This window comes from Pholcus phalangioides, unplaced genomic scaffold (genome assembly GCF_987345545.1).
Source record: "Pholcus phalangioides strain wild (caught in Gottingen) unplaced genomic scaffold, Ppha-v1.0 ptg000022l_1, whole genome shotgun sequence".
NCBI lineage: Eukaryota > Metazoa > Arthropoda > Arachnida > Araneae > Pholcidae > Pholcus > Pholcus phalangioides.
The window spans coordinates 5,112,821-5,139,162 of NW_028301615.1; the positions used below are offsets into that span (position 1 = coordinate 5,112,821).

General features: G+C 37.9%; 2 protein-coding genes across 2 annotated transcripts in view; one reads left to right on the top strand and one right to left on the bottom strand.

The window, feature by feature from the left end:
• Positions 1–26,342, bottom strand: part of Polr1A (RNA polymerase I subunit RpI1) — a 553,279-nt gene that overhangs the window by 482,803 nt on the left and 44,134 nt on the right. The window lies entirely within an intron of this gene.
• LOC149069389 (uncharacterized) lies at positions 19,022–24,019 on the top strand. Its single transcript, XM_089250023.1, has one exon. The coding sequence runs from the start codon at positions 19,022–19,024 to the stop codon at positions 24,017–24,019; it is 4,998 nt and encodes a 1,665-aa protein (XP_089106149.1).

Genomic DNA, 26,342 nt, shown 5'->3' on the forward strand with positions numbered 1-26,342 from the left:
AAATAAGATTAGAAGATAGTCTGAGATTTCATCTGCGCAATTTTTGAAAATGGAGTTTGGAATGAAATCGGGGCCTACAGAATGGGTTTTCAGTGTTTTTAGTAACTTTAAAATACCTTCTTTCGTGAAAAGGACCGGATTTGAGTTATGGACAGTATCGACGAATGAGTATTGTGGGGGAGTGGGATCAAAACAAAAAAAAACTGAAAAAACTGAGCAGAAAGCCAAATTGAACTCAGTGGCAATAGCTGAAAAAGATGAGACATTTTTGAGATTTTGAGAGAAGTGGGTCCAACAGATTTAGGTCTGAGGAAGTTCCAAAATTTGGTAGGATTTGTTTTATAAGTAATCTGGTCAAGAGTGGGTTAGGAACTTGGACTTTTGGGTAGAGATGAGGTTCTTGAGACTACGAGTGGAGGTAGAAATTAAGGATTTTTGAGCGCATTAGATTTTTTGGATTAATAATAATCCATCAGTTAATAATCTTATAAAAATGCAATGCAAACATGTAAATATTTTTTCAATGAAAATTCAGTCTACATACATTGGTTTACTTCTCTTCACAGAGGCTTCAATTTATTTATACAAGGATTTGTGTGTGTGGGGTAAATTACTATGCACAGGGGTGGGAAGTGACTAAGTCCATTTTGGAGCAGCTTTGGAGCAGCAAAATTCAGGATTTGGAGCAGCAAAATATGGTATTCGGAGCAGATATTTATAAATTGGAGCAGTGAAATTAACAAGAATATTTTCGTTAACCCACAACCCTTTTCAAAATAAAACTACACTCTTTTGTTATCAAACATCTTTTCGTCAGCTTGATTTTTGTTTTTGGTGTTTTAGGCTTTTGACACCTTGTTTGAAAGAGCAGCTGTCATAAAATTTTTTGCACCCGTGTATCTAAGATGATTTTTGCTTACTGAGGGCACTAATTGCTGCCTTGAACAGCAGCACTTCAAATGAGAGTTAAAAGAATTTTATAAGTTTTCAATTTTTTTTATACTTGGAAAGAAATTGTTGCAAAATGGGAGAGAATTTCGGAAGAATCAACACATAGTTTGGCGATTCAGCACTCATTATCTGGCGAGATTGGCGATCTGACACTCGTTATTTGGCGATATTGACGATTTAACGCTCGTTATTCGGCAAAATTGGCGGTTTAACGCTCGTTATTCGGCAAAGTTTCTGAACTAACATTCGTAATTCGGCGAACACGCGCTTTTTACTCCCGGAATGAAAATTTTTGTCACGAAACATCGGGATTTAACATATGACAATCGACTACAGTAATTCCTGCTGCTTCCAGTGGCGACTTTTTTTTTTAAACGGAAACTCTCGCATTTGCAATTTAAAGCTGAAAGGCATTGCAAACCATCTTCAGTTCCACGATCACGGACAATATCGGGGTTTCACGATGGAAAGCCCGATGAGGGGCCGATAGTTTAGGTACAGTGGAATAAAACACGCTCTTCTCGAAAAGAATCGTTTCGTGGCTAGCAGGAACAAAAATTTTTTGGCGTCCTTTCCTGAGTTCCGGGCATACTGAAGCAAAATTCGCTATTTGGCGCAGAAAAATACGAAAATACGCTATTGGAGCAGGATGGCGCAAGATATTAGTTTTGGCGCAGAGTTCCCACCCCTGTATGCATTATAAAATAAGCAGTAATTTCTTTGGATATTTTCATCACATATTACATATCAGGGGTATAGTACATATCTAAGTTAGTGGTTACATTTTCTGTTTGTGGTTTCTTGTAACATTTTAATATGTGAATCGCGTACCTAAATGCTTACATGAAAAAAGGTAGTCGGAAGAATTATAAAAAAGCGTGTTTGTGATTCAAAGAAATTATCACACATTTTGGCTCCCAAAAAAATCTTTTTTTAAAAATACTTCAAAATATACATATTCTAAACCTGCACTATGCAGAAATTTTTGGAATACATAAACTAACCTTAAAATAAAATTTTAACCTGAAAGCAACACATTTTCTTCGAAAACAAACTATTTTCCCAAAAAAACTCAGCAGAGGGGGGGGGGGATGGATATCTACTCGGGTAGCAAATTTGACAACCCAGCCCTAAACCAGAATGTTTTCAACGAGCCCTTACCTGAGTCGAAATGTTCTGCGGTAAAAATCCCCATAATAGTGTTTTTTACACGTTTTCTTAAAATTCTTCCAGACTGTTCTGCAGTGGCACTGATTGTTCTGCACCATATGTTGCAGATTTTGGCATATTCTGCTTTGGGGTTGATACAAATTTTGTTTAACCTATGAATCAAGGTGTACCTTTCGAAATCAGAATTTTTTCATTATCATTGAGAGTATGGAAAGTAACCAAAAGTGCAAATTATAATACATTAATGAAAATATGTTTCTTTGGTAGCATAAGACTAATAAGTAAAATTTGTTAAACAGTTTGGTAATGCATGATCATGAACTGTTTCCGTAAATCAGGCTCGAGCATGGTCAAGAAATTCTGCAGTGATGCTGATTCTATAACAGTGGAATGATGTAGCAGCTAAAATCAATTATTATAGTTGTAAATGATTAAAATTTGGGAAACAGTTGCATAATTGATGATAAAATTGTAATAACTGATAACTATTATTTCCCCCCCCCCATATGAAAGTTGATGATTAAGTTGCAATTTGTAGTCATTTTACGGATCCAGTAAAAATTAATTGGACAATTGAAATTTTGAATAATTTTAACTTTTTTCCAGTAACTTTGACTTTGAATTAACCAAGTTCGATTGCATATCATCACAAAATCAAAAGCAAACATTTGCAGATTTCATGTTTTACAGAGAGCTCATTCCATAAAAAAATCAACCAAAAACATTGAAAGTCAGTTGACTCACTGAGATTTCCTTCAAAATGGGTATACAGACTCTGTCAAGGTTTGAAAATACCCTATAACAGTTTCAATGATCTGGAGTTACATGAATTTAAATTTTGTGACAAAAACAAAACCATCTTTTTTTTTTTGTTTACAAAATTTAAATTCATGTGGCTCCACAAATACTTAGAGCCAGTCATTGAAACTTTGGGTAGTTTTATACCTTGACAGTAAGTCTATCAAGTTTGAAGAAAATCAAAGTCTGTCAAATGCAACAGACTTTTGAGATTTTTTGGTATGTTTTTTATGGAATGAGCTCGCTAAAAAAGGAAATAAAGCATATTTCCTTCTGATTTTTCAATTGCATACTCATCCACATGTTTATTTATTATGGTAAAAATTTCATACATATAGTACAACATGTTCAAGTTTGCATTTTGGATGGCAAGCAGTGTATATATGATATCAAAATGCTACCATTAGCATATACATGAAGTTAAAACTACACTCCCACAACAAACATGAATAAAAGTTTTTCATGTTATTTCCCTGTATCTAAATAATTATACCTGAATGTCTTTTGAATATCAAATACACTTGTGTAAGAAATTAACCTTTTACCGGCCGAATTCAGATTCCAAGTGATTTTCATTATTTTTTTTGTTAATTTCTCCTTCTGATTTTTTAGTTAAGAGATATCAATCGAGAAATTGAAGAAATAAAATTTCCCTATGCGTTTTCTTGAATGTTCCCAATTGGGAACATTGGCCGGATCTGACTAAACATAATATTCGCAGTGAAGCCATCTTACAGGATGATGCAAAATTCGTCATCATTTAATAAATTTATTTTAAAAATTAAAGAACATACATATAGAATTTTAAAAATGATGGAAATAAATTTCTCTTGAATACACTCAAAAGGCATGTATATCTGGGTTATAATAAAGAGCTTATGACGAGCTGAAATGCTGGTCTAAAATTCACAAAAGAATACATACATACAGATTTAGGTTTTTGTATGGATCCCTTGTTAAATTAAAAGATATTATTTAAAAATATAAAGAGAGAGAAAATATTATTTACAACTCTGGTACCTAAAGGCACAGGCTCCGATGACTGCTTACTAGCATATACTTCCATTTTATATGGGAAACCACATTGTTTGAGCAAATCATCCAAATTTTAAATCCAAAGCGAATCGGTTTTCCCCATATGAACATCTTACTTGAATGATGAGCGTAATACGGTACTATTGATTCATCGATGCTTTGTTTATCATGGAACAACTCAAACCGAATGTGTGTGAATTTTTCATTTAATTCATCATAGATAGCCAACTTATCACCGGGTTGTAACAAAGAGTTATCCATCAAATGGAAGTTATTTTTTATGTCTCTAAAGTTATTTCTCGGCATAACAGTGGGGACAATCGGTACTGCTGTGTCTACTGAAAGTACCCCAGTACAGTAATCATTTTCACTTGGTATTCTGTGATACCCACTTAGCAAAACCAATCCAAAAAACTTTGCGATTTTTTTCCACTCAATTTTCAAATTCGATCCATGTTGTGCGACATAAATATTTGTCATCTCAGCCAAGTAACTGAGATACTCTTGCGGTAAAAATTTGAAAAAAAATATCAATCGAGTCGGCTTGCACTTAGCTCAGGAAACTTATGACTGATTGCTCCAGTAGGTTCACTTATATTTTTGTCGAATGCAGTACTTTTTTTCCACTTCGGTTGAATGAATTTTAGTCTTTTGGCACTTGACACATGATGTTTTCTTATTTTTTGACTGGGTAATTATCTGATCTTTGGAAGGCAATTTTGATGCAGAAGGCATGTTGATGGGATCTACAAATTCACCCACAAATGAACTACGTGGTGATTTTAAAACACAGATATCCACAAACATCTGCAGGAACGACCGGGCCAAGCATGTTGTCATCGATATCTTCCTCATCTGTAGCCCGCTCATTTTCATCAGGCAGTAGCTGGCACATTTCGAATTCTTCATCAGAGAGATGTGATATATCAGAATCTCTCAAACTCAGTCTAATAAGCTACTAGTATAACAAAAAAGATGGGAAAAAGAAGTGTAGAAAGTCACAAGACCAGATATCAACTGAGAACTGAAAGACCAACGTACCAACAAAATTACTCAAAACGTAGAGGGAAGGTTGAAGGGGAGGGGATCGGGGGGGGGGGGGGCAAAGTCAGTCACAGAAAAAAGGGGGTGCTGCATGTAAACATCGGAATGTGAAATTTGATACTTTTCCTTCCTTTTGAGACACACCAGAGAGAAGGAAAAAGCAATAAATTGTTTTTTCGGAATGCCACTCCCCTGCATTGCACTTTAGAATAGTCAGTAGTGGCCAATGTTCCCAATTGGGAACAATCGTAGGAAAAGTTCCCTGGAATTCAAACAAATTTTTTTTTTCTCTCATTGAGCAATTCTTATTCTTGGCAATATTCTACAATTAAAAAAAAATTGAGATGCATGTATGTTTACAAAAACTATTTTAATAATTAAAACATAAACTTACAGATAATTTCCCTTGAAAATGGGTGATTTTAGAATAATAAATTGATATGATAAGAGCTGAATCGAATAACTTTTGTCTTTTCTAAATTAAGTTCAGAACCTTATATGTTCAGGGAAAAAAAATCAGCTATTTTCATTAAAGAGAAATATTTTTTTTGAATTAATCAAAAGTATGTTCCCAATTGGGAACATTGGCCGTTAAAAGGTTAAGAGAATTTGCAGACTTGGCTGATTATCTCTAGAACTATTGTACCGATTTTAATGAAATTTGATATGTACATACATTGATACAATACAAAACAAATAACCATTCAATAATTGTAATACACACGTGATGCCTGCCCAGACCACCTCCTCTGCCATAATGGTCGATTTCACTGACATTGGAGGGTAGGTAGCAGGTCCCTGCTTCTCTCTATATGAATGTACGCCGAGAATCGGTGCTTAGACTGAACCGGGACTCATCAGTGAAGAGAACGGTCGCCCATTGATCCATACTCCAATCTCTATGGTCTCTGCACCATGATAAACGGATTCTCCTGTCCGTAGAAGTGAGCGGGACGCAAACAGCAGGTCTTCTTGCAAACAGCCCTCTCTCATGAAGTCTTTTGGAAACAGTCACCCTTGATACACAGGTTCTTGTGGCTGCATACAAGTCATGAGAAGCTGTAGCACTCCTGTTACGCCTCGCTATAATCGACAAATGGCGATATTCTCTGGCCGTCGTGGCTCTTGGACGACCTTGCCCAGACCTTCTCTCGATGGATTCTGGTATCCTGGAACTGTTTCCATAAGTTACACACGATGCTGGGCGTTAAATTGAACTCTCTACAAATCTGGACTTGAGATTTGGCCTGCTTCTAGCCTCCCCACAATTCGCCACCTCATTCCATCATCTAAACGTTGGTGGTTACTCATTTTTACTGTTACAATTTGAAATTAACCGATTGCGCAAAACAACACCAAAAAATTCGCTGAGGTGTGCTAGCGAACGAAATGCGTCTTAACTTACGCACGCTTATAAAGCCTGTTTCTCTACTGGCTCCGCCTACACACACGTGTACGCTTACGTATTTGACGTACAAGATTTGCATTTTTGTCTAGAAGCAGTGATTTTACATTCAGTTCAGTTCTTTTCATGAAATTCGATAAAATATGCAAATTCTCTTAATTTATTTCACCAGTGTAGCTGAAACAATATGACTATTTTGGACTATTGTGTTTTAACACTAGAACCGCGGACTCAGGAACCTGCTGCAGGATGCACTTGAAGGGCATGATTTTAGCATCCCTGTTAATTCACTTACGGCTATGGTCTTGTTGTATGATGGTTTTTTATATAAAAGAACCGCTTAGGAACAGACGCAAACACCAATGGTCAACAGCTCGTCACGCGACACTACTAGGATCCCTGATGCTCACTTTGAGGAACTGCTGTAATAGAAAATTTTTTGTAATGTATTCGTTCAAGTTTGTGAATTACTTAAACCCAAACATAGCGTGTGAGGAAGTACCAAAATATGAATTACAAACGAGCAGTCTTGAATTTTCGTGCAAAAAAGTCACATACCTAAAGTGTTTGTTACACAAAAGATGGACCTCCATTTCATGGTTCAAATATGCCTTTCAGCCACCTCTTTGGGCAATTTGCCTCTTGGAACCTTTGTGTTTGCATTTGTAATTTCGATGGTGTTCGGAAAGAAATGAATGTAATGTGGAAGATGTTTGTGTAATCCACACAGTAAGTACAATAATGTATTTTTTTCCATCAAAATTTTGATATTACTAAATCCTCTTATACTGACCGATTTTCATGACTTATGTAAGGCACTTGGGCAGTACTATCTATCAGAGGCGGCGACATGAAAAAAATATTGCAGAGGGCAGGGGACGTTGGAAGTGTTTCGAACGTGTGGGTGCCCGTCTTGAGATTCATGTAGGAAATTTCGATTTTTGAATCAATTCTGTGGGTGCTCAGACCCGTTCTACAAACATCCGTGGGTGCTTGTCCGACGCCACTGGGAGGGGGGGGGGGAGGCATAAAGTTGCTTGTCGTCCTGTATACTCAATTACATTTTCTTAAAATATGGACCTATATAATATCGTAGTAACTCTGGCGATTTGAAAAATAAATGACAACTAGAGCCAGAGCCCGACTTAGACACAAAGAGGTCCTGGGCAAGGCAGGAATTAGGGCCTCTGTGATTTGAGTCCAAATATTTCGTTTACCCAGCGAATATAATGCCGAGATAATGTTTTGTATAGGAAATTATCTAAATAAAATATCAGATGTCTCCTTTTTTTCATTCGTTCATTATCTTCTTTGGCGAGAAACTCCATTTTCTCTATCGAACAGTTCACACCAGGGTTTAAGATACGGCTGCATTTTTTGCAAAATGCGAAAGAAAATCGTAGAATGTGCAAAAAGTAGCAGCCACTTTCGCAAAAATGCGTACAGGAGGTATGCAATGAGACATTCAACCATCAAACATTACATTAACATTGCAGCATTTTGCTAAAGCTTTTCCTCCCATAATCGCTTTTTTGCGAAAGGAATTTTTTATACAGCTTAAACCCTGGTTCACACCCGAAATAACATGACAGAAAATAAGGTAATATAACAAAACATACTTGCGTTCAAGTTCGTTTCAGAATTTACTTGGTTAACAAACCAGAAACACCAACGAATGTCTCACAAGCTTCCAAGATTGATAATTTCAAAAATGAATTTATACAAATAATAATAATAATAATAAAAATGAATTTATTTTCATGATCAAATTTTTTTACAAGCTTTATTGTTGAACATTTTGAGTTCAAATCATTTATTAGTGTTATTGCTAATCGAAATGAATAAGAGCAAAGTAGGCTCTTATCTCCGTGGGCAGAATGCCCACGCGAAGGACACTTGATTCTGACCACAGTTTCTGACGTGAATTGATGTATTTTTTTCGATGTGCTTATAATTTGGTAATCAACCCAAGTGGGATTCCCGGCCTGCGTTGATAGTGGTTGTATTCATTCTTTGAAGACTGCACCCATAGTATAATGAGATGCTTTGAGAATTCATAGCGTTTTCCTCTTTATTTGCCTTTATTGTTGCTTCTTTCTTTAATTTATGAGGAAAAGTATTATTGCAATTCTAAATTGTAAACGTATTTAATTGCAAATGTACAAGATTGGTAAAAATCCAATCGACAATTCAAAGACAAAACTAGAATAATTTTTTGGCAGTATTCTAGTGTTTAAAATAAAAACAACGAAATAGCTGGGACTCGTGTCCAACCTCTGATCACTTCGAAGGGGAAAAGTCATAAAGCAGTAGATTGCCAGGTAAATTTGGTTGCCGACCCCCATGATCCAGGGAGTGTGAATTTGATTGCGTATTTAGTGTGTTACAACAACACTAATTCTAATGGGATAGCCATGTGCACATATTTCTAAGACGGTCACTATAAAATCGATGCCGCCAAGTAGTTTGCATCAATTCCATTTTTAATACATTATACAGTAGACTCTCGGTAACTCGACACCTATTATTCCCTTGGTTGGCACAATACTAATTTCAGTGTAGGGAAACCTCTCTAATTCGATACATGTTTGGCTTAACTCCGCTTAAGTCGATTACGATTTTTGTCACTTTACCACGACTGGTTTTTACAATTGTCCTTGTGTTACCAGTTCTAAAAATTTTTTGACATTATTCATGGGTACTTTGACAATCCTTTGTTTCTTTCTTCTCTATGATGGGTCCCCTTTTGTGCATTGGGAGTGGGGGGGGGGGTTGTTGGCCGGCTTATCATTTTAGTGGATCCAAAAAAGGTCTTTCATTCTTTTCATGGTAAAAAAAAGTGTGGATATTGTCAACATCCAATAATGATGAAAATCTTATCTATTGGGAGTTTTGATATCGTCTGTTGTAAAGAATGTTTTCGGTGGAACTCAGTTTTACGATTTCTTGGATGGTTGACCCGATTCAAAGAGCGCCATGGCATTGTTTTTAGGAAAGTTTGTGGAGAGAGCATGTCTGCATCTCAAGAAACTGTTGATAATTGGAAGAATAATATTCTGAAACCAATGATAGAAGGGTATAAAGATGCAGATGTGTTTAATTGTGATGAGACAGGTTTATTTTTCCGCATTTTGCCTAACCAAGCGCTTGCCCTCAAAGGCAAAAAATGTGAAGGAGGTAAAAAACACAAAGATTGTTTGACAGTTGGCTGCTAACTCAGACGGTTCTGAAAAATTGAAACCGTTAGTTATTCGGAAAATCAAAAAACCCGCAGTGCTTTAAAAATGTTGAAACTCTTCCTGTGGACTATGATGGCAACAAAAAGGCATGGATGGCATCAGAGATTTCCGAACAATGGTTGAGGAAGTTAGATAGAAAATTTTTAAGTGAGAAAAGAAAAGTTTTATTTATTTTGGATAATTGCACCGCTCACATCCAAAAATAGCGGACCTTTCTGCTATAAAATTATGCTTTTTACCACCTAATTCGACTGCAATTTCACAACCACTGGATCAAGGAATTATCCTAAGTATGAAAACTCTTTACATAAAATTACAGACCAAAAAAATTTGTGGATGCTGGAATGGACGCAAAAATTTGTTTTAGATGCTAGAAATGATTGATTCTGCGTGGAAGTCAGTCACGACGAAAGCATTCGGAACTGATTTCGTCATGTTGGTTTTTGTTCTAAGTCTTTGGAAAACGATAGTTTTTCCGAAGATTCCTCTCAAATTACGTGTGGAGAAAGCATAAATAACGCTACAGGTGATTTTATAGAGGATGAATTTTTGAACGTTGACTTCGTAACTTCAGGACTTTTAGAAGACGATGATATTCTAGAATCAATCAATCAAAGAGGAAGTGCTTCATGTTCCGAAAAAATAGAATCACACACAGAAAGTTCAGATGAAGAAGTATGTGCACCATCTCGCCATGATGCATTATAAGCTGTAGATGTGATACGTCGATTCCTACACACTCAGGAAAAAGAATAACAATCGCGGGATAAACTGAAAGGTGTAGAAGAATTTTTGTTCTCTCTGTGGAAAGAAAAACAAACAAATATACTTGATTATTTTTGATGAGGTAAATTGTTTATATATGTTTTGATTCTATTATGAAGCAACCCCGAATTAAAATTAATGAGAGAATTATTATTTTATTCAATCGAATTGTTGGAATGCGTATAATTACGTACACAAAAACGATCAGACAAAAATTTACAGCGAAACCCTGCTAACTCGACATCCGCTTAAGTCGACATGTTTGTCGGTACTTTTAGGGTGTCGAGTTACCGAGAGTCTGCTGTATATAAACTGAAGAAACTGGTACACAGACATGCGTATGCAAATAAAGAGATATGGAACCAATCAGAGTACGGCGCTGCGATCGGCAACGCCTATATAACACAACAAGTGTCTGGCATAGTTGTTAGATCGGTTACTGCTGCTACAATGGCAGGTTATCGAGATTTAAGTGAGTTTGAACGTGGTGTTATAGTCTGCGCACGAGAGATGGGACATAGCATCTCCGAGGTAGCGATGAAATTTGGATTTTCACGTACGACCATTTCACGAGTGTACCGTGAATTTTGGGAACCCGGTAAAAAATGAATTCTACGACATCGCTGTGGCCGGGAAAAGGTCATGGAAGAACGGGACCAACGACGACTGACGAGAATCATTAAACATGACAGACGTGCAACCCTTCCACAAATTGCTCCAGATTTCAATGATGGGCCATCAACAAGTGTCAGCGTGTGAACCATTCAACGAAACATCATCGATATGGGCTTTCGGAGCCGAAGGCTCACTCGTGCACCCTTGATGACTGCACGACACAAAGCTTTACGCCTCGCCTGGGCCCGACAACTCTGACATTGGACTGTTGAGGACTGGAAACATGTTGCCTGGTCTGACGAGTCTCGGTTCCAATTGCTTTGAGCTGATGGACGTGTACGGGTATGGAGACAACCTCATGAATCCATGGACCCTACATGTCAACAGGGGACTGTTCAAGCTGGTGGAGGCTCTGTGATGGTATGGGGCGTGTGCAGTTGGCATGATATGGGACCCATGATACGTCTAGATACGACTCTGACAGGTGACAGGTACGTAAGCATCCTGTCTGATCACCTGCACCCATTCATGTCCATTGTGCATTCCGACGGACTTGGACAATTTCAATAGGGAGAGGGGGCTTGGGGAGAGATTAAAATATTTATTTTTTATGTAACGTGATCATCATGTATTCCCAAGAGATCCTTACAATCTTCAATGAAATAAATAATCTGTACTGAATGAAAAAATAACAATTTTCGATAATTATTGGAGATCGAAAAGAAAAGTATCACATTTACATGAAAAACTGACAGGAATAGCATTAAAAGACGGTCTGACGGGTTCAAATTTGAAGATGGCTGTTAATTTTTCTGGCTGCAAAAGCAAACAATGTACCTGCAATTTATGGGGATATATAGTGGAACCTCCCATAAAACGGACACTCCCCGTTTTTAGCGGACACCTCCAGTTACCAAACGCTTTTTGAATTACGTCAACGGGACTCCAGATATGAGACTGATTATTTTACTATCTATTAACACAGACACTCCTCGTTAGCAGTGAAATTTTTCTGTCTCGTGAGTCAGTGCCATCTTAACGAATGGGCTCTTGAAAAAAAGAGGGGCCTCAGAAAAACGAGAAGTAGTTGAATTTTTTGAGAAGTTTCCAGGACCTCAAAAAAATCACTTGGCCGGGGGGAGGGGGGGGGGAGAGATTCCATTAAGACAGCCCTGCCGTGAGTGTCCGTTATTATTGAGAGGATTTTTCATGTGCAAGACATTTTAATGCAGTCACAAATTCTTCAACAAAAATCAAAATCACCTACAGATATTCAATTGTGAGGATTTGAGAATGCTGCTTAATAAAACCAAGCGATAATCATCACACTTAGAAAACATCTATTAATAAAATTATTTTTATTAAAACTAAGTAACAATTGTAGTTTTGCGTCTGTATTTTTAAATAATTTCAACATTAATGGATATTTTTTGGGTGATGCGAATATTACATTGATCACAATAAATGCATATGTTTTATACAAATACAATGCCACAGCAGGCAAAATGCTCAACGAGGTGGCTGAGAAGGCTCAGAGGTGGCTTTGTGCTATATGTATGTTTATAATTTTATAATTCACAAATTTATTTTTTTTTGTTTTGCAATGAAGTTTACTGTAATTTTTTTAATTGTAATTATTTTTAACCCTTTTTATACTAGAAATGTTTCAGGAAAACAATAATGCAAAAAAATCAAAAATTTGTCACTGCATCTTTCAACTTTTAAAAAAGTGGGGTTTTAACATCTCTTCCAGGGGGGGTGATGAGAAATTTTGTTTTTGAAAAGGGGGCGATGGACTGAATAAGTTTGGGAAACACTGGTCTAGGGTAACTAGCACTGCATATTATGTGTGGACACTGCTGTGGACTATGATGGCAACAAAAAGGCATGGATGGCATCAGAGATTTCCGAACAATGGTTGAGGAAGTTAGATAGAAAATTTTTAAGTGAGAAAAGAAAAGTTTTATTTATTTTGGATAATTGCACCGCTCACATCCAAAAATAGCGGACCTTTCTGCTATAAAATTATGCTTTTTACCACCTAATTCGACTGCAATTTCACAACCACTGGATCAAGGAATTATCCTAAGTATGAAAACTCTTTACATAAAATTACAGACCAAAAAAATTTGTGGATGCTGGAATGGACGCAAAAATTTGTTTTAGATGCTAGAAATGATTGATTCTGCGTGGAAGTCAGTCACGACGAAAGCATTCGGAACTGATTTCGTCATGTTGGTTTTTGTTCTAAGTCTTTGGAAAACGATAGTTTTTCCGAAGATTCCTCTCAAATTACGTGTGGAGAAAGCATAAATAACGCTACAGGTGATTTTATAGAGGATGAATTTTTGAACGTTGACTTCGTAACTTCAGGACTTTTAGAAGACGATGATATTCTAGAATCAATCAATCAAAGAGGAAGTGCTTCATGTTCCGAAAAAATAGAATCACACACAGAAAGTTCAGATGAAGAAGTATGTGCACCATCTCGCCATGATGCATTATAAGCTGTAGATGTGATACGTCGATTCCTACACACTCAGGAAAAAGAATAACAATCGCGGGATAAACTGAAAGGTGTAGAAGAATTTTTGTTCTCTCTGTGGAAAGAAAAACAAACAAATATACTTGATTATTTTTGATGAGGTAAATTGTTTATATATGTTTTGATTCTATTATGAAGCAACCCCGAATTAAAATTAATGAGAGAATTATTATTTTATTCAATCGAATTGTTGGAATGCGTATAATTACGTACACAAAAACGATCAGACAAAAATTTACAGCGAAACCCTGCTAACTCGACATCCGCTTAAGTCGACATGTTTGTCGGTACTTTTAGGGTGTCGAGTTACCGAGAGTCTGCTGTATATAAACTGAAGAAACTGGTACACAGGCATGCGTATGCAAATAAAGAGATATGGAACCAATCAGAGTACGGCGCTGCGATCGGCAACGCCTATATAACACAACAAGTGTCTGGCATAGTTGTTAGATCGGTTACTGCTGCTACAATGGCAGGTTATCGAGATTTAAGTGAGTTTGAACGTGGTGTTATAGTCTGCGCACGAGAGATGGGACATAGCATCTCCGAGGTAGCGATGAAATTTGGATTTTCACGTACGACCATTTCACGAGTGTACCGTGAATTTTGGGAACCCGGTAAAAAATTAATTCTACGACATCGCTGTGGCCGGGAAAAGGTCATGGAAGAACGGGACCAACGACGACTGACGAGAATCATTAAACATGACAGACGTGCAACCCTTCCACAAATTGCTCCAGATTTCAATGATGGGCCATCAACAAGTGTCAGCGTGTGAACCATTCAACGAAACATCATCGATATGGGCTTTCGGAGCCGAAGGCTCACTCGTGCACCCTTGATGACTGCACGACACAAAGCTTTACGCCTCGCCTGGGCCCGACAACTCTGACATTGGACTGTTGAGAACTGGAAACATGTTGCCTGGTCTGACGAGTCTCGGTTCCAATTGCTTTGAGCTGATGGACGTGTACGGGTATGGAGACAACCTCATGAATCCATGGACCCTACATGTCAACAGGGGACTGTTCAAGCTGGTGGAGGCTCTGTGATGGTATGGGGCGTGTGCAGTTGGCATGATATGGGACCCATGATACGTCTAGATACGACTCTGACAGGTGACAGGTACGTAAGCATCCTGTCTGATCACCTGCACCCATTCATGTCCATTGTGCATTCCGACGGACTTGGACAATTTCAATAGGGAGAGGGGGCTTGGGGAGAGATTAAAATATTTATTTTTTATGTAACGTGATCATCATGTATTCCCAAGAGATCCTTACAATCTTCAATGAAATAAATAATCTGTACTGAATGAAAAAATAACAATTTTCGATAATTATTGGAGATCGAAAAGAAAAGTATCACATTTACATGAAAAACTGACAGGAATAGCATTAAAAGACGGTCTGACGGGTTCAAATTTGAAGATGGCTGTTAATTTTTCTGGCTGCAAAAGCAAACAATGTACCTGCAATTTATGGGGATATATAGTGGAACCTCCCATAAAACGGACACTCCCCGTTTTTAGCGGACACCTCCAGTTACCAAACGCTTTTTGAATTACGTCAACGGGACTCCAGATATGAGACTGATTATTTTACTATCTATTAACACAGACACTCCTCGTTAGCAGTGAAATTTTTCTGTCTCGTGAGTCAGTGCCGGCTTAACGAATGGGCTCTTGAAAAAAAGAGGGGCCTCAGAAAAACGAGAAGTAGTTGAATTTTTTGAGAAGTTTCCAGGACCTCAAAAAAATCACTTGGCCGGGGGGAGGGGGGGGGGGGAGATTCCATTAAGACAGCCCTGCCGTGAGTGTCCGTTATTATTGAGAGGATTTTTCATGTGCAAGACATTTTAATGCAGTCACAAATTCTTCAACAAAAATCAAAATCACCTACAGATATTCAATTGTGAGGATTTGAGAATGCTGCTTAATAAAACCAAGCGATAATCATCACACTTAGAAAACATCTATTAATAAAATTATTTTTATTAAAACTAAGTAACAATTGTAGTTTTGCGTCTGTATTTTTAAATAATTTCAACATTAATGGATATTTTTTGGGTGATGCGAATATTACATTGATCACAATAAATGCATATGTTTTATACAAATACAACGCCACAGCAGGCAAAATGCTCAACGAGGTGGCTGAGAAGGCTCAGAGGTGGCTTTGTGCTATATGTATGTTTATAATTTTATAATTCACAAATTTATTTTTTTTTTGTTTTGCAATGAAGTTTACTGTAATTTTTTTAATTGTAATTATTTTTAACCCTTTTTATACTAGAAATGTTTCAGGAAAACAATAATGCAAAAAAATCAAAAATTTGTCACTGCATCTTTCAACTTTTAAAAAAGTGGGGTTTTAACATCTCTTCCAGGGGGGGTGATGAGAAATTTTGTTTTTGAAAAGGGGGCGATGGACTGAATAAGTTTGGGAAACACTGGTCTAGGGTAACTAGCACTGCATATTCCGCTAAACGAACCATCGATAAATAAAGGGACAATTCAAGATGAAATTAACTATAAATTTATTGAAATATGAGAGGGAAACAATACATGAGCGGCATTGATGCTAAGAATGTGTTTGAGTGAAGCTAAAATCAGCATGAAATAGTTTTTTGCTTCATCTCTGTGAACAAAATTTTAGGGTAGAAACAGGGCTCAAAAAAAAGGAAACCATTTTAGGTGTCAGCCAAATTTAATGGCAGTCTATACATGGCAATTTAATACATGGGATGCAACACGTGTGCTCTATTTTTCCCTCACCAGGTATTTCTAAGACGCACTTGAGCACCGAATAAGTACGAATTACATAACACAATCACAACTCTACAGACACACACATTGTGCCTCTGGGCCAATGAAACCCCTTACAGAAATCAGGCGATTGCCTTTGACCAATAGCAGAGGTCTTCACCAACTTGGGTTTGAGAATACACGAGGCTTTTGCCAGAGAGAGAGAGTATTGCTGGAGGTTGGACGACCAACATGTCACGCTTGAAGAGTCGTTAATTTACTCTTTCTCTCCTCCTAACCCCGGGTCGAGATCCCTCAATGTAGGGGACGCAGGAAACCTTGCCCCGAGATGACGGTGAGTGATTCAAACTATATATATAATTATTGTGTGTTTAATTTGGTGAAGTGAGAGTGTCCAATGTTTCATATAAATTGTATCGAGTTTAGTGTAATTCACCGTGTCGAAGTATTTTCAATGAATGAATAAAGTTAAATTGTAATTCTTTAATTGAAAAGGTTATTATTATCATTTTCGCAATGTCCTGTTTATAATGCCTAGTAATATATAATATGTTGTGCTACGAAACTAGTTCGTTTACATCTCCGGCCGCGTCCGGTGAACCTCTTCAACAATCACGCATAGAAAATTTTAGGTGCCAATATGAATTCTTTTTTTGCCATGGTGACTTGGCTCCTGTTATTTGCTAAGCCCTTGGTAGACACATCTGGACATGATCATGTGCATCTGTATGCAATGCCACGCCTCCATTACAAACACAGTTGATATATCTTGGTTCTTACTGTGATTAAATGGTGGCAGGTCACCTGAAAGTGCTATAGCGCACAATTTATGTGTACTTATACAACTGAAGACTGTTATAATTTGAAAAAAATGTGCAACATTTTTAAGATTGATAAGCATAATAAAAGATTTTTTTTCTCTCATTCTAATTTCAGGTAAATCAACATTTGAAGATGCAGATGAAAATTAATGAATCCCAGATAGTATTTTTATTCAATAATAATCTATTCTTGAAATGCTGCAATTTCTAATAAACATAAATTTCAAATTAATTGTGATTATGATAGCTCTCTATGAACATATGTTTAAAATAAAATATTTTTGTATGACAAATCATTTGCACAAGTTCCTCATTTCTAAGACATGTTTCAATTTTTTTTTCTATTTTATCACGTTTATATAGTTTTTGTAATTGCATTTTTAATTGGGTTGCTGTATTTTAGAAATATATGACATCCGTGTCATCAAATTATGACATGTTTGTTATGGGCATCTTTTTCTCAGCCACCTCGTTGGGCATTTTGATTGTTGTGGCTTTGCATTAATAACTAACTGAAATGAAGTACACAGTCAAACGACCGTTATCGGGTGAAGTTATTTGTTGGAAGCTAAGTATGAAACAGATAGATTGGTAAAACATCTTTAATATAAACATATATATATTTTTAAAATATTGAAGTGTTCTAGAGCGGGTAAGTGCTCATTTATAGAAAACTATGTTCTGATAATACTTTCTCAAGACTGAGTAAAAACCCACAGTTCAAGATACCAGAATTACAATAAGATGAAAGGCAGTTAATTATTTTTAATTACAAATTGTCTAATTTGAAATTTAGTTGCTCCAAAAAGAATTTGCAGTTCCTTGTTCCAATGAAGTCTTTTCAAAGTAATAAATTGGATAATCAAAAAAATCATTTAATTAATTTATCTTTAGGTAGCACTCAATATTAAAAATAGTATTCAGCAGGGCCCTTGGAAGAATTGCTATTGGGGGGGGGGGGCCTCAACCAGTGACCTTAATTTATAATTTTATATTTTGTTTTATTTATTTTCAAATTTCGGTGTTTTATCAATATCAGACCCACTTCTATGCAGCTGGGGCCTCAGATACTTGTTTCCTCGAGTATCCAAAAGCATGGGTCCTTGGAAATATTTCAACAAGGGGGGTGTGGGGGGTCTATGAGCTCGGACAAAAAACACATTTTTACTATTATTATATCCTGTTTACAAAATACGTAAACTAGCTAGCATTATCGGTGTAAAAAAATAAATTGCAAAGCACAGGTGGCAATCATTTTTGGCGAGAAAAAAATCCATCGGAAAAAATTCTGTTTACAAAGAAAGTTTATTTATGTGAAATCGCTGCCACAACCACTGCAGAAAAATGATTGGTAAATGATTAGGAAGAGTTGTAGAGTTCAAACGGCATCCCGATTGGTTAAAGATCTGTTACTCTTGAAACCAAAACTTTTCTTTCCCTCCAACTACTATTGTAAGTCATGAGACGTTAAGGACATAAGACGTTAAGTCATGAGACTTGCAGTTCTTCTTGGTTGCTATCAACTACTAGTAGTTGAAGCTGTCTGTCAAGTCTTGTATGGGCTTTTCGGATATTTTTTATAATTATTATTATTTTTCTGTTCATGTGAGTGGCAACAGTTAGTTTTGTCAAGCTGGCGAGTCCAGTCCAGTCTTGGAGTGTTCCTTTGAAAAGATGTAAATAAAAACACGTTAAGTTTTTTTGTCGCTCTTCAAATTAATAATTGAACCCGCGATGCTGGTAGCAGTTAATTTCCCCGGCCAGCACGTTTCGAACTGAACATTTTTTGGTACCCTCGGCGGGACTGTTTCGATTAATAGTGTAGTATTTCCCGTAATTTGTTTCTAGTGTGTTTCTCATCGCGAAATGGAAACTTTGAAGAAAACAAGAGCGGCACAACGAACTGCTTATACGAAATCATATAATAAGTTGGAAGTGTTACTTTCTACCAGTGATGTGCAGTCAGTGGCGGTAGAGGCAGAACTGAACATTTCTAAGGCAGAGCGGTTGGACGGCACGCACACGGCTATTTTAGCCCTTCTGGATGAAGCCGAATTTGAGGCTGAGTATGAGATTGTGGAGGATTTTCGTGATAGAGCTTTAAGAATTCGTTTAAGTGCTCAAAGAATCATCGATACACCTCATCACGGAAACAGCAGTGCTGACACCTCGGTAATTCGTGAAAATGTTATGGACCGAAAGTTTAGGTTACCGAAGCTAGAGTTGCGAAAATTTGATGGTGAGGTAAAAGAATGGTTGCCGTTCTGGAGCCAATTTGAAAAGATCCACGTGGACAAGGACATTGCTGAATCGGACAAGTTCCAGTACTTGTTGCAATCAACGGTGGAAGGATCTCGTGCGAGAGAGGTGGCGGAAAGTTTTCCACCCACCGGGGAAAATTATCAGAAGGCAGTGGACAGTTTGAAGTGTCGGTTTGGACGTGATGATTTATTGGTAGAGGTGTACGTCAGGGAACTTTTGAAGTTGGTTCTAAAGAATGCCACATCTCAAGGTTATTCAGACAGGTTATGTGTACTTTATGATAGCTTGGAGTCACAAATACGTGCCCTCGAGACTCTGGGAGTTACAACTGAGAAAAGTGCTGCGCTACTTTTTCCGCTAGTGGAATCCTGTCTTCCAGAGGAGCTACTCAGAGCTTGGCAGAGAAGTCCAAATGTTGAACATCGAAGTGATCCACAGATCCGACTGGAGAGCTTGCTCAAGTTTGTTAAATCTGAAGTTGAGTCTGAAGAACGGATCAATCTCGCAATGGCTGGATTTGGTTTGAGGGAAGTGTTGCCAAATAAAGGAGGATCTCATAGAGCAACTTGTGAGAAGGTGCCCACTGCCGCTAGTTTGCTTACTTCAAGTGTACGTGATGGAAAAGTTTGTGTTTTTTGCAATTGTAAGCATGAAAGTTCAAATTGTTTCAAGGCTCAAAAGATGATTTTTGCAGATAAACAAAAATTACTCAAAGATAAGGGACATTGTTTCAAGTGTTTGAAGGGGTCTCATCGAGCTGTCAGATGTAAACAATTTGTGAAATGTGCTATTTGTTCTAAGGGTCACCATGTTGTTATGTGTCCAGATTTAGCAAGTAACAAACCAGTTACAGGGACGTGTCAAGGTGAACGTGTCAAAGATGCTGTGAAGTTACATAAAGAAGAGTCAATCAATTTGGCTAAGTTCTCCAAATCAAATCCGAAAGTACTGTTGCAAACGCTTAATTGTTATTTAGTCAAAGGGAAGCGTACTTTGAAGGTGAGAGTATTATTTGACACCGGCTCTCAAAAATCGTACATTAGAAAAGAGACAGCTTCTGTTTTAGGATATGTACCTTTGCGCCAACAAGTGCTTTCTCATTCTCTTTTTGGTGGGAGAAAAATTGGTGAAGAAGTTCATAATGTATATAAGATAGAATTAGGAAGTTTGGATGGTAAATTCCTCTGCAACTTTGATGCTCTTGAACAAGACGAAATCTGTGACAACATCCCTTCAGCACAGAATGGACCTTGGATGGAGGAATTGAGATCTATGAAAATTTTTGTGGAAGATGCTGAAGATACAAAAGGTGTTGACGTGTTGATTGGAGCTGATGTGGCGGGAAGATTATTCACTGGAAAGAAAAGGGTTCTCAAATGTGGACTTGTTGCTATGGAGACCTGTCTTGGATGGACTTTGCTGGGAAAGACTAATATGTATTTGGAAGATGGAGATACAGTAGCAGCAACGACCATTGCAATGTTTGTAAAAGAATCCAAGATATCAGATCTTTTCGACCTTGATGTGCTTGGCATAACTGATCCCGCTGCCACAAAACTGAAGCAAGAGAAGGAGTTTCTGACCAAACAATTTTTTGAAGAGACTGTCCAGGTGAATACAGATGGCAGGTATGAAATTGCTCTACCTTGGCGTGAAGATCATTCACCCCTACCCTCTAATAAGGACTTGGCTGTAAAGAGGTTGGACACCATGACCAAGAGACTCCATACAGAAAATTTGTTCAACTCATATGGTGATGTCTTCAAGGAATGGGCGTCCTTAGGTATCATCGAAGAAGTACCAGATGAAGCTGTAGAAAAAGAACATTATTTGCCTCATAGACCGGTTGTCAAGAAACAAGGAACCTTCAAGGTGCGTCCTGTGTTTGATGCTTCAGCTAGGAAGGTAGGATCGCCCTCTTTAAATCAGTGTTTGGAACCTGGTCCCAACTTGTTGGAATTGATCCCTAACCTTCTTCTAAGATTCAGAGAATTCAAGTATGGGCTCACTGCAGATATTGAGAAGGCTTTTTTACAAATAAGTGTACGTCCAGGAGATCGCGATTATCTACGTTTCTTGTGGTGGAATGAGAAGGAAAACTTGATGATCCTGCGTCATTCTAGAGTTGTATTTGGCGTCAAAAGTAGTCCATTTCTCTTAGAAGCTGTTCTGGATCATCACTTGAAGAAATACTTAAATTATTCAAAATTCCAACACACTGCTGAGAAACTCCTCAAGAACTTCTATGTTGATAATCTTGTCATCAGTCTGGATAATGAATTTGAAATTCCATATTTCATTGAACAAGCTCGTTCAATCATGGCTGATGGAAAGTTCAATTTGAGAGGATGGCAGTACACAGGAGATGACAACCCAGATAAATTCACAGCACTTCTAGGACTTGTGTGGGATCGTGAAAAAGATGTTCTTAAAATGAACTTGGATTGGTTGGAGACTTACGAATTTGATAAGATTTCCAAAAGGACAATTCTTTCTGTGACACACAAAATTTTTGATCCTATCGGTTTCTTGTGTCCTGTTTTGCTGAAACCTAAGCTGTTGTTACAGAGAATGTGGAGGGATGGCTTGTCATGGGACAATGAGGTGAAAGATGATTTGAAAAAGGAGTTTATGGATTGGTATGTGGACCTTATTCTTTTGAGGGATGTGTCCATTGAGCGTCATTTTTTGCATGAATCAGAGAGTAAGAAAAGTGTTAGTGTTCACACCTTCTGCGATGCAAGTGGCTATGCATACGCCGCTGCAGTCTTCATTCGTGTTACGTGTTTGCAGGGCATCAAAGTCCATCTATTGGCAGCTAAATCTAGAGTTTCTCCTGTGAAGCCCGTCTCTATCCCTCGTTTAGAACTGTTGGCTGCCACGGTGGGAGCTCGCTTATGTAAATCTGTTTTAGAGGGGCTCCAGTGGAAGGATATTGAACAACATTTTTGGACTGATTCTACCACAGTATTGACCTGGATACAACAAAATGAACCGTGGAATGTTTTTGTACATAATCGAGTACAGGAGATAAGGAAGTTGACAGATCCAGACCTCTGGAGATATATTCCAGGGACTAGCAATCCAGCTGACCTACCATCAAGAGGCTGTTCAGCCAGACAATTGTTGTCGAATAAATGGTGGAAGGGACCTACATGGCTTTCACAACCAGAAGCAGAGTGGCCTGCTACAGAACTTGTATTTGACAGAGATGCTATCTTAAGAGAAAAAAAGAAATCTACATCAAGTTCTGTAACTATTTGTTCATTGAGCCAGTCAACTACTGAAGGAGATGGAGATGCATCTCAATTCGACTACTATTTCTCAAGCTATGACAAGATGATTCGAATGATGGCCTGGATGTTGAGATTTATTTCTAACTGTCGTGTTTCTAAATCTTTGAGAGTGACTGGAGAATTATCGTATGAAGAAGTCAAAAGAGCAGAAATCAAGTTGCTGAAAGTTGTGCAAAACGAATACTTCTTGGATGAAAAGAACAAAAAGAAATTGAGTTCATTAATGCCATTCACAGATAATGATGGACTTTTGAGGTTGAAAACCAAGATAACTTACAGGAAAGATACGTTTGATTTTCGCAGTCCTATCGTTTTGCCTTCAGACCACAAGGTGGTAAAGCGACTAATAATGACAGAGCATAAGAAGAATTCGCATGCTGGGACTCAGATGCTGTTGAATATTCTAAGAGAACATTATTGGATTTTGAATGCAAGAAAAACTGTAAGATCTGTTTTGGCTAAGTGTGTTGTTTGCTTGAGGCATGCCAAACAGACACTGACTGCTCCAACATCTTCGCTGCCTGAAAACAGAATAAAAGACGCAAGTGTTTTTGAGATTGTTGGAATCGATACAGCTGGGCCCTTATACTTGAAGGGAAATATCAAGGCGTGGATATGCATATACACCTGTGCTGTATTTCGAGCTGTTCATTTTGAACTTTTATCATCTCTATCTACTGAGGCTTTCCTGCAAGGTTTTCGGAGATTTATTGCACGTAGAGGTAGGCCCTCTATTGTTTACTGTGATAACGGTACCAATTTTGTGGGTGCTTCCAATCAATTGAAACTGGTTGACTGGGATGAAATTGCCCGACATAGCACTACAAAGAGAATTCAGTGGTTCTTTAACCCACCTACTGCTGCCTTGTGGGGTGGTTTTTGGGAACGATTGATTGGTGTTACCAAACAGATTTTGAGAAAGGTTCTTGGTCGATCTCTTCTGTCATATGAAGAACTTTTGACTGTGTTGTGTGACACTGAGTCAATAGTGAATTCTAGACCACTTACCCATGTATCAACTGTGGATAGTAGCTTAATTCCGCTATCATCAAACAGTTTCTTGCAAGACATCTGTGAAACTGGAGTGCCTGATGTTGATCAAATTGATGAAAAAAGTCTTAATAAGAGAATGAAGTATCGACAGCAATTGGTAAATGACCTTCGGAAAATATTTCGATCTGAATATTTGGGGCTTCTGATTCAGAGGGGTGAGTGTAAGAAATATGACAAGCAGATAAATGCTGTGACATTGTGCTCATTGGAAATGATTCAACAAAATCTATCGAATGGCCATTGGGACTGGTAACAGAGATATTGCCTGGCAGAGACCAAGTGAAAAGATTGGTGCGGCTGAAAACATCTAAGGGTGAATGCCTGAGACCAGTTCAGAGACTTATCCTCCTAGAAGTCTCAGCGGATGATACTCAAAGGTCCAAGATGAAGGAGGTGAAGACTAGGTCTGGCAGGACAGTAAAAGCTCCTACAAGACTGAAACTTTGAAAATTGTCTCATTTTTTTTTATTTTGACTAATTGAAAATAATTTTTTTTGCCTTTGAGTTGAAGTCGCAATTTTGCATATCATGTTTGTTCTTAGATTTTGATGAGGATTAAGTTGTTTTCCAACAACTTAAGGTGGGAGGATGTCAAGTCTTGTATGGGCTTTTCGGATATTTTTTATAATTATTATTATTTTTCTGTTCATGTGAGTGGCAACAGTTAGTTTTGTCAAGCTGGCGAGTCCAGTCCAGTCTTGGAGTGTTCCTTTGAAAAGATGTAAATAAAAACACGTTAAGTTTTTTTGTCGCTCTTCAAATTAATAATTGAACCCGCGATGCTGGTAGCAGTTAATTTCCCCGGCCAGCACGTTTCGAACTGAACACTGTCCTTAACTTCGGTCTTCCGACCAGTAGTTCAGAGGACTGCAGATAGTTTACCTTCCCCCTCCAAATACAAGGATTACAGCACAGCTCTGTATGCATTTTCCTTCATGAAATTAACACTAAGTTCAAAGAATAAATAAAGTTCATAAAAAAATTCATGCGTCTTCAATGCAAAATAATGTCATATCTTCCAACCATTACAATTTTATTGTATTTAGTATGATTATAGCAAATAATTACGATTGTATGCTTCTGCTTCTAAAAATATGATTTTTTACAGAATCACTAATATTGATGTTCTCCTGCCTTTATTACAAACTGGTTAGCATTAGAAATTGATGGTCTGTTGATCGACATCACTCTGAGGAACCAGTAGCTAAAAATTCTCTCACGCCCTGTGGTGAGAAGAAGTGGAACACAGCTGGGAATTGAGTTATCATGGTAGTTTTACTGATGCTGCTTATGTGCAAAACGATGTCAGTCAGGACATGTCATTATCTATATATATATATTGCTCTGGATAATTTCCACAAGACTTCGAGATTGCAAAACAAGAAGCGGTTCGACGGGCAAACACAGATTTACAGAACAGCAATTCACACGTATTTACAAGCTAATCAGAGAGCTAACCACTTTCTTGCAAAGTTCAAACACAACTGACTTTTCATCAAATCTCTCTAATCTGGAATCTCTCTCTTTTGATCGTCTCACTATTTATAGCTCTGGTTGAAACTTCGAGAAAAAGAATATTCTAAAAATTTCTATTTCATATTACCAGGTTTGTGACGCCACTGTCTGGAGGAGCAGAACCCTCTGGAATGTTCCTGCCAACCCTCCGCGTTTTCCACCAATCGCATGTCCTTGCGCTAAACCGAAACCGGTATCATCTGCCGTTGCCAACAGATTTCAATATTTCTGAGAGCCATCGACAAATCGCGCCATCTATCATCTAGGCCAGTGGTTCTCAACCGGGGGCCACGGATGAAAATCTTGCAAAAGGGGAGCCATGGCTACTGATATGGGGGGCCACGAAAAAATTTATACAAATACAATGTACAAATACAAAGTACAAATACAATGCCACAACAGGCAAAGTGCCCAACAAGGTGGCTGACTTAAGAACATCATGGATCCCCGAGAGCCATGTTTTGGAGGCCCTACCTACTACTGCTACACCACCCCCCTACCCCGCCCACACCCCCCCCAACGGATCGGTACATGCGGGAATGTGCGTGTACGTGTAGTGAAACCTGACGTGAAGTTTTTTGTTTCTCTGTAATGCTTGTTATGTGTAGTGCTGCCATCTGCCACCAGTTTTTCTAACTATGAGTGAAGTGTTATGATTGAATGATTTATCGTTGTAGGACTGTTGCTCTCTGTGGCGAGACTTATTAACAGGGAGATCGGCTCACATTTGCGCCTTGAAGTTGGGAACCACAGCAGACTTCAGCAGACCACCACTGTGGGGTTCGAACCCGGATCCTCGCATCGCGAGTCCTTCACTATAACCACTCGACCACCACAGCGGCCAATTTGTGACATTAAATTTTTTTAGTCAGAGTGACTAAAAAAATTAAATTTCAAACAAAATGCATAAAATATATTTTTCGTAATTTTTCCCCATTCAAGTAACATTAACATGAGGAAGGAAATAAAAAAAAGTGGTTCATGTAATCTCGGTGGTTTTACGACTTGGGGGGTGATAGTAGGCCCTGACACAAACTATAGAAGAGGTTTAAGCAAAATGG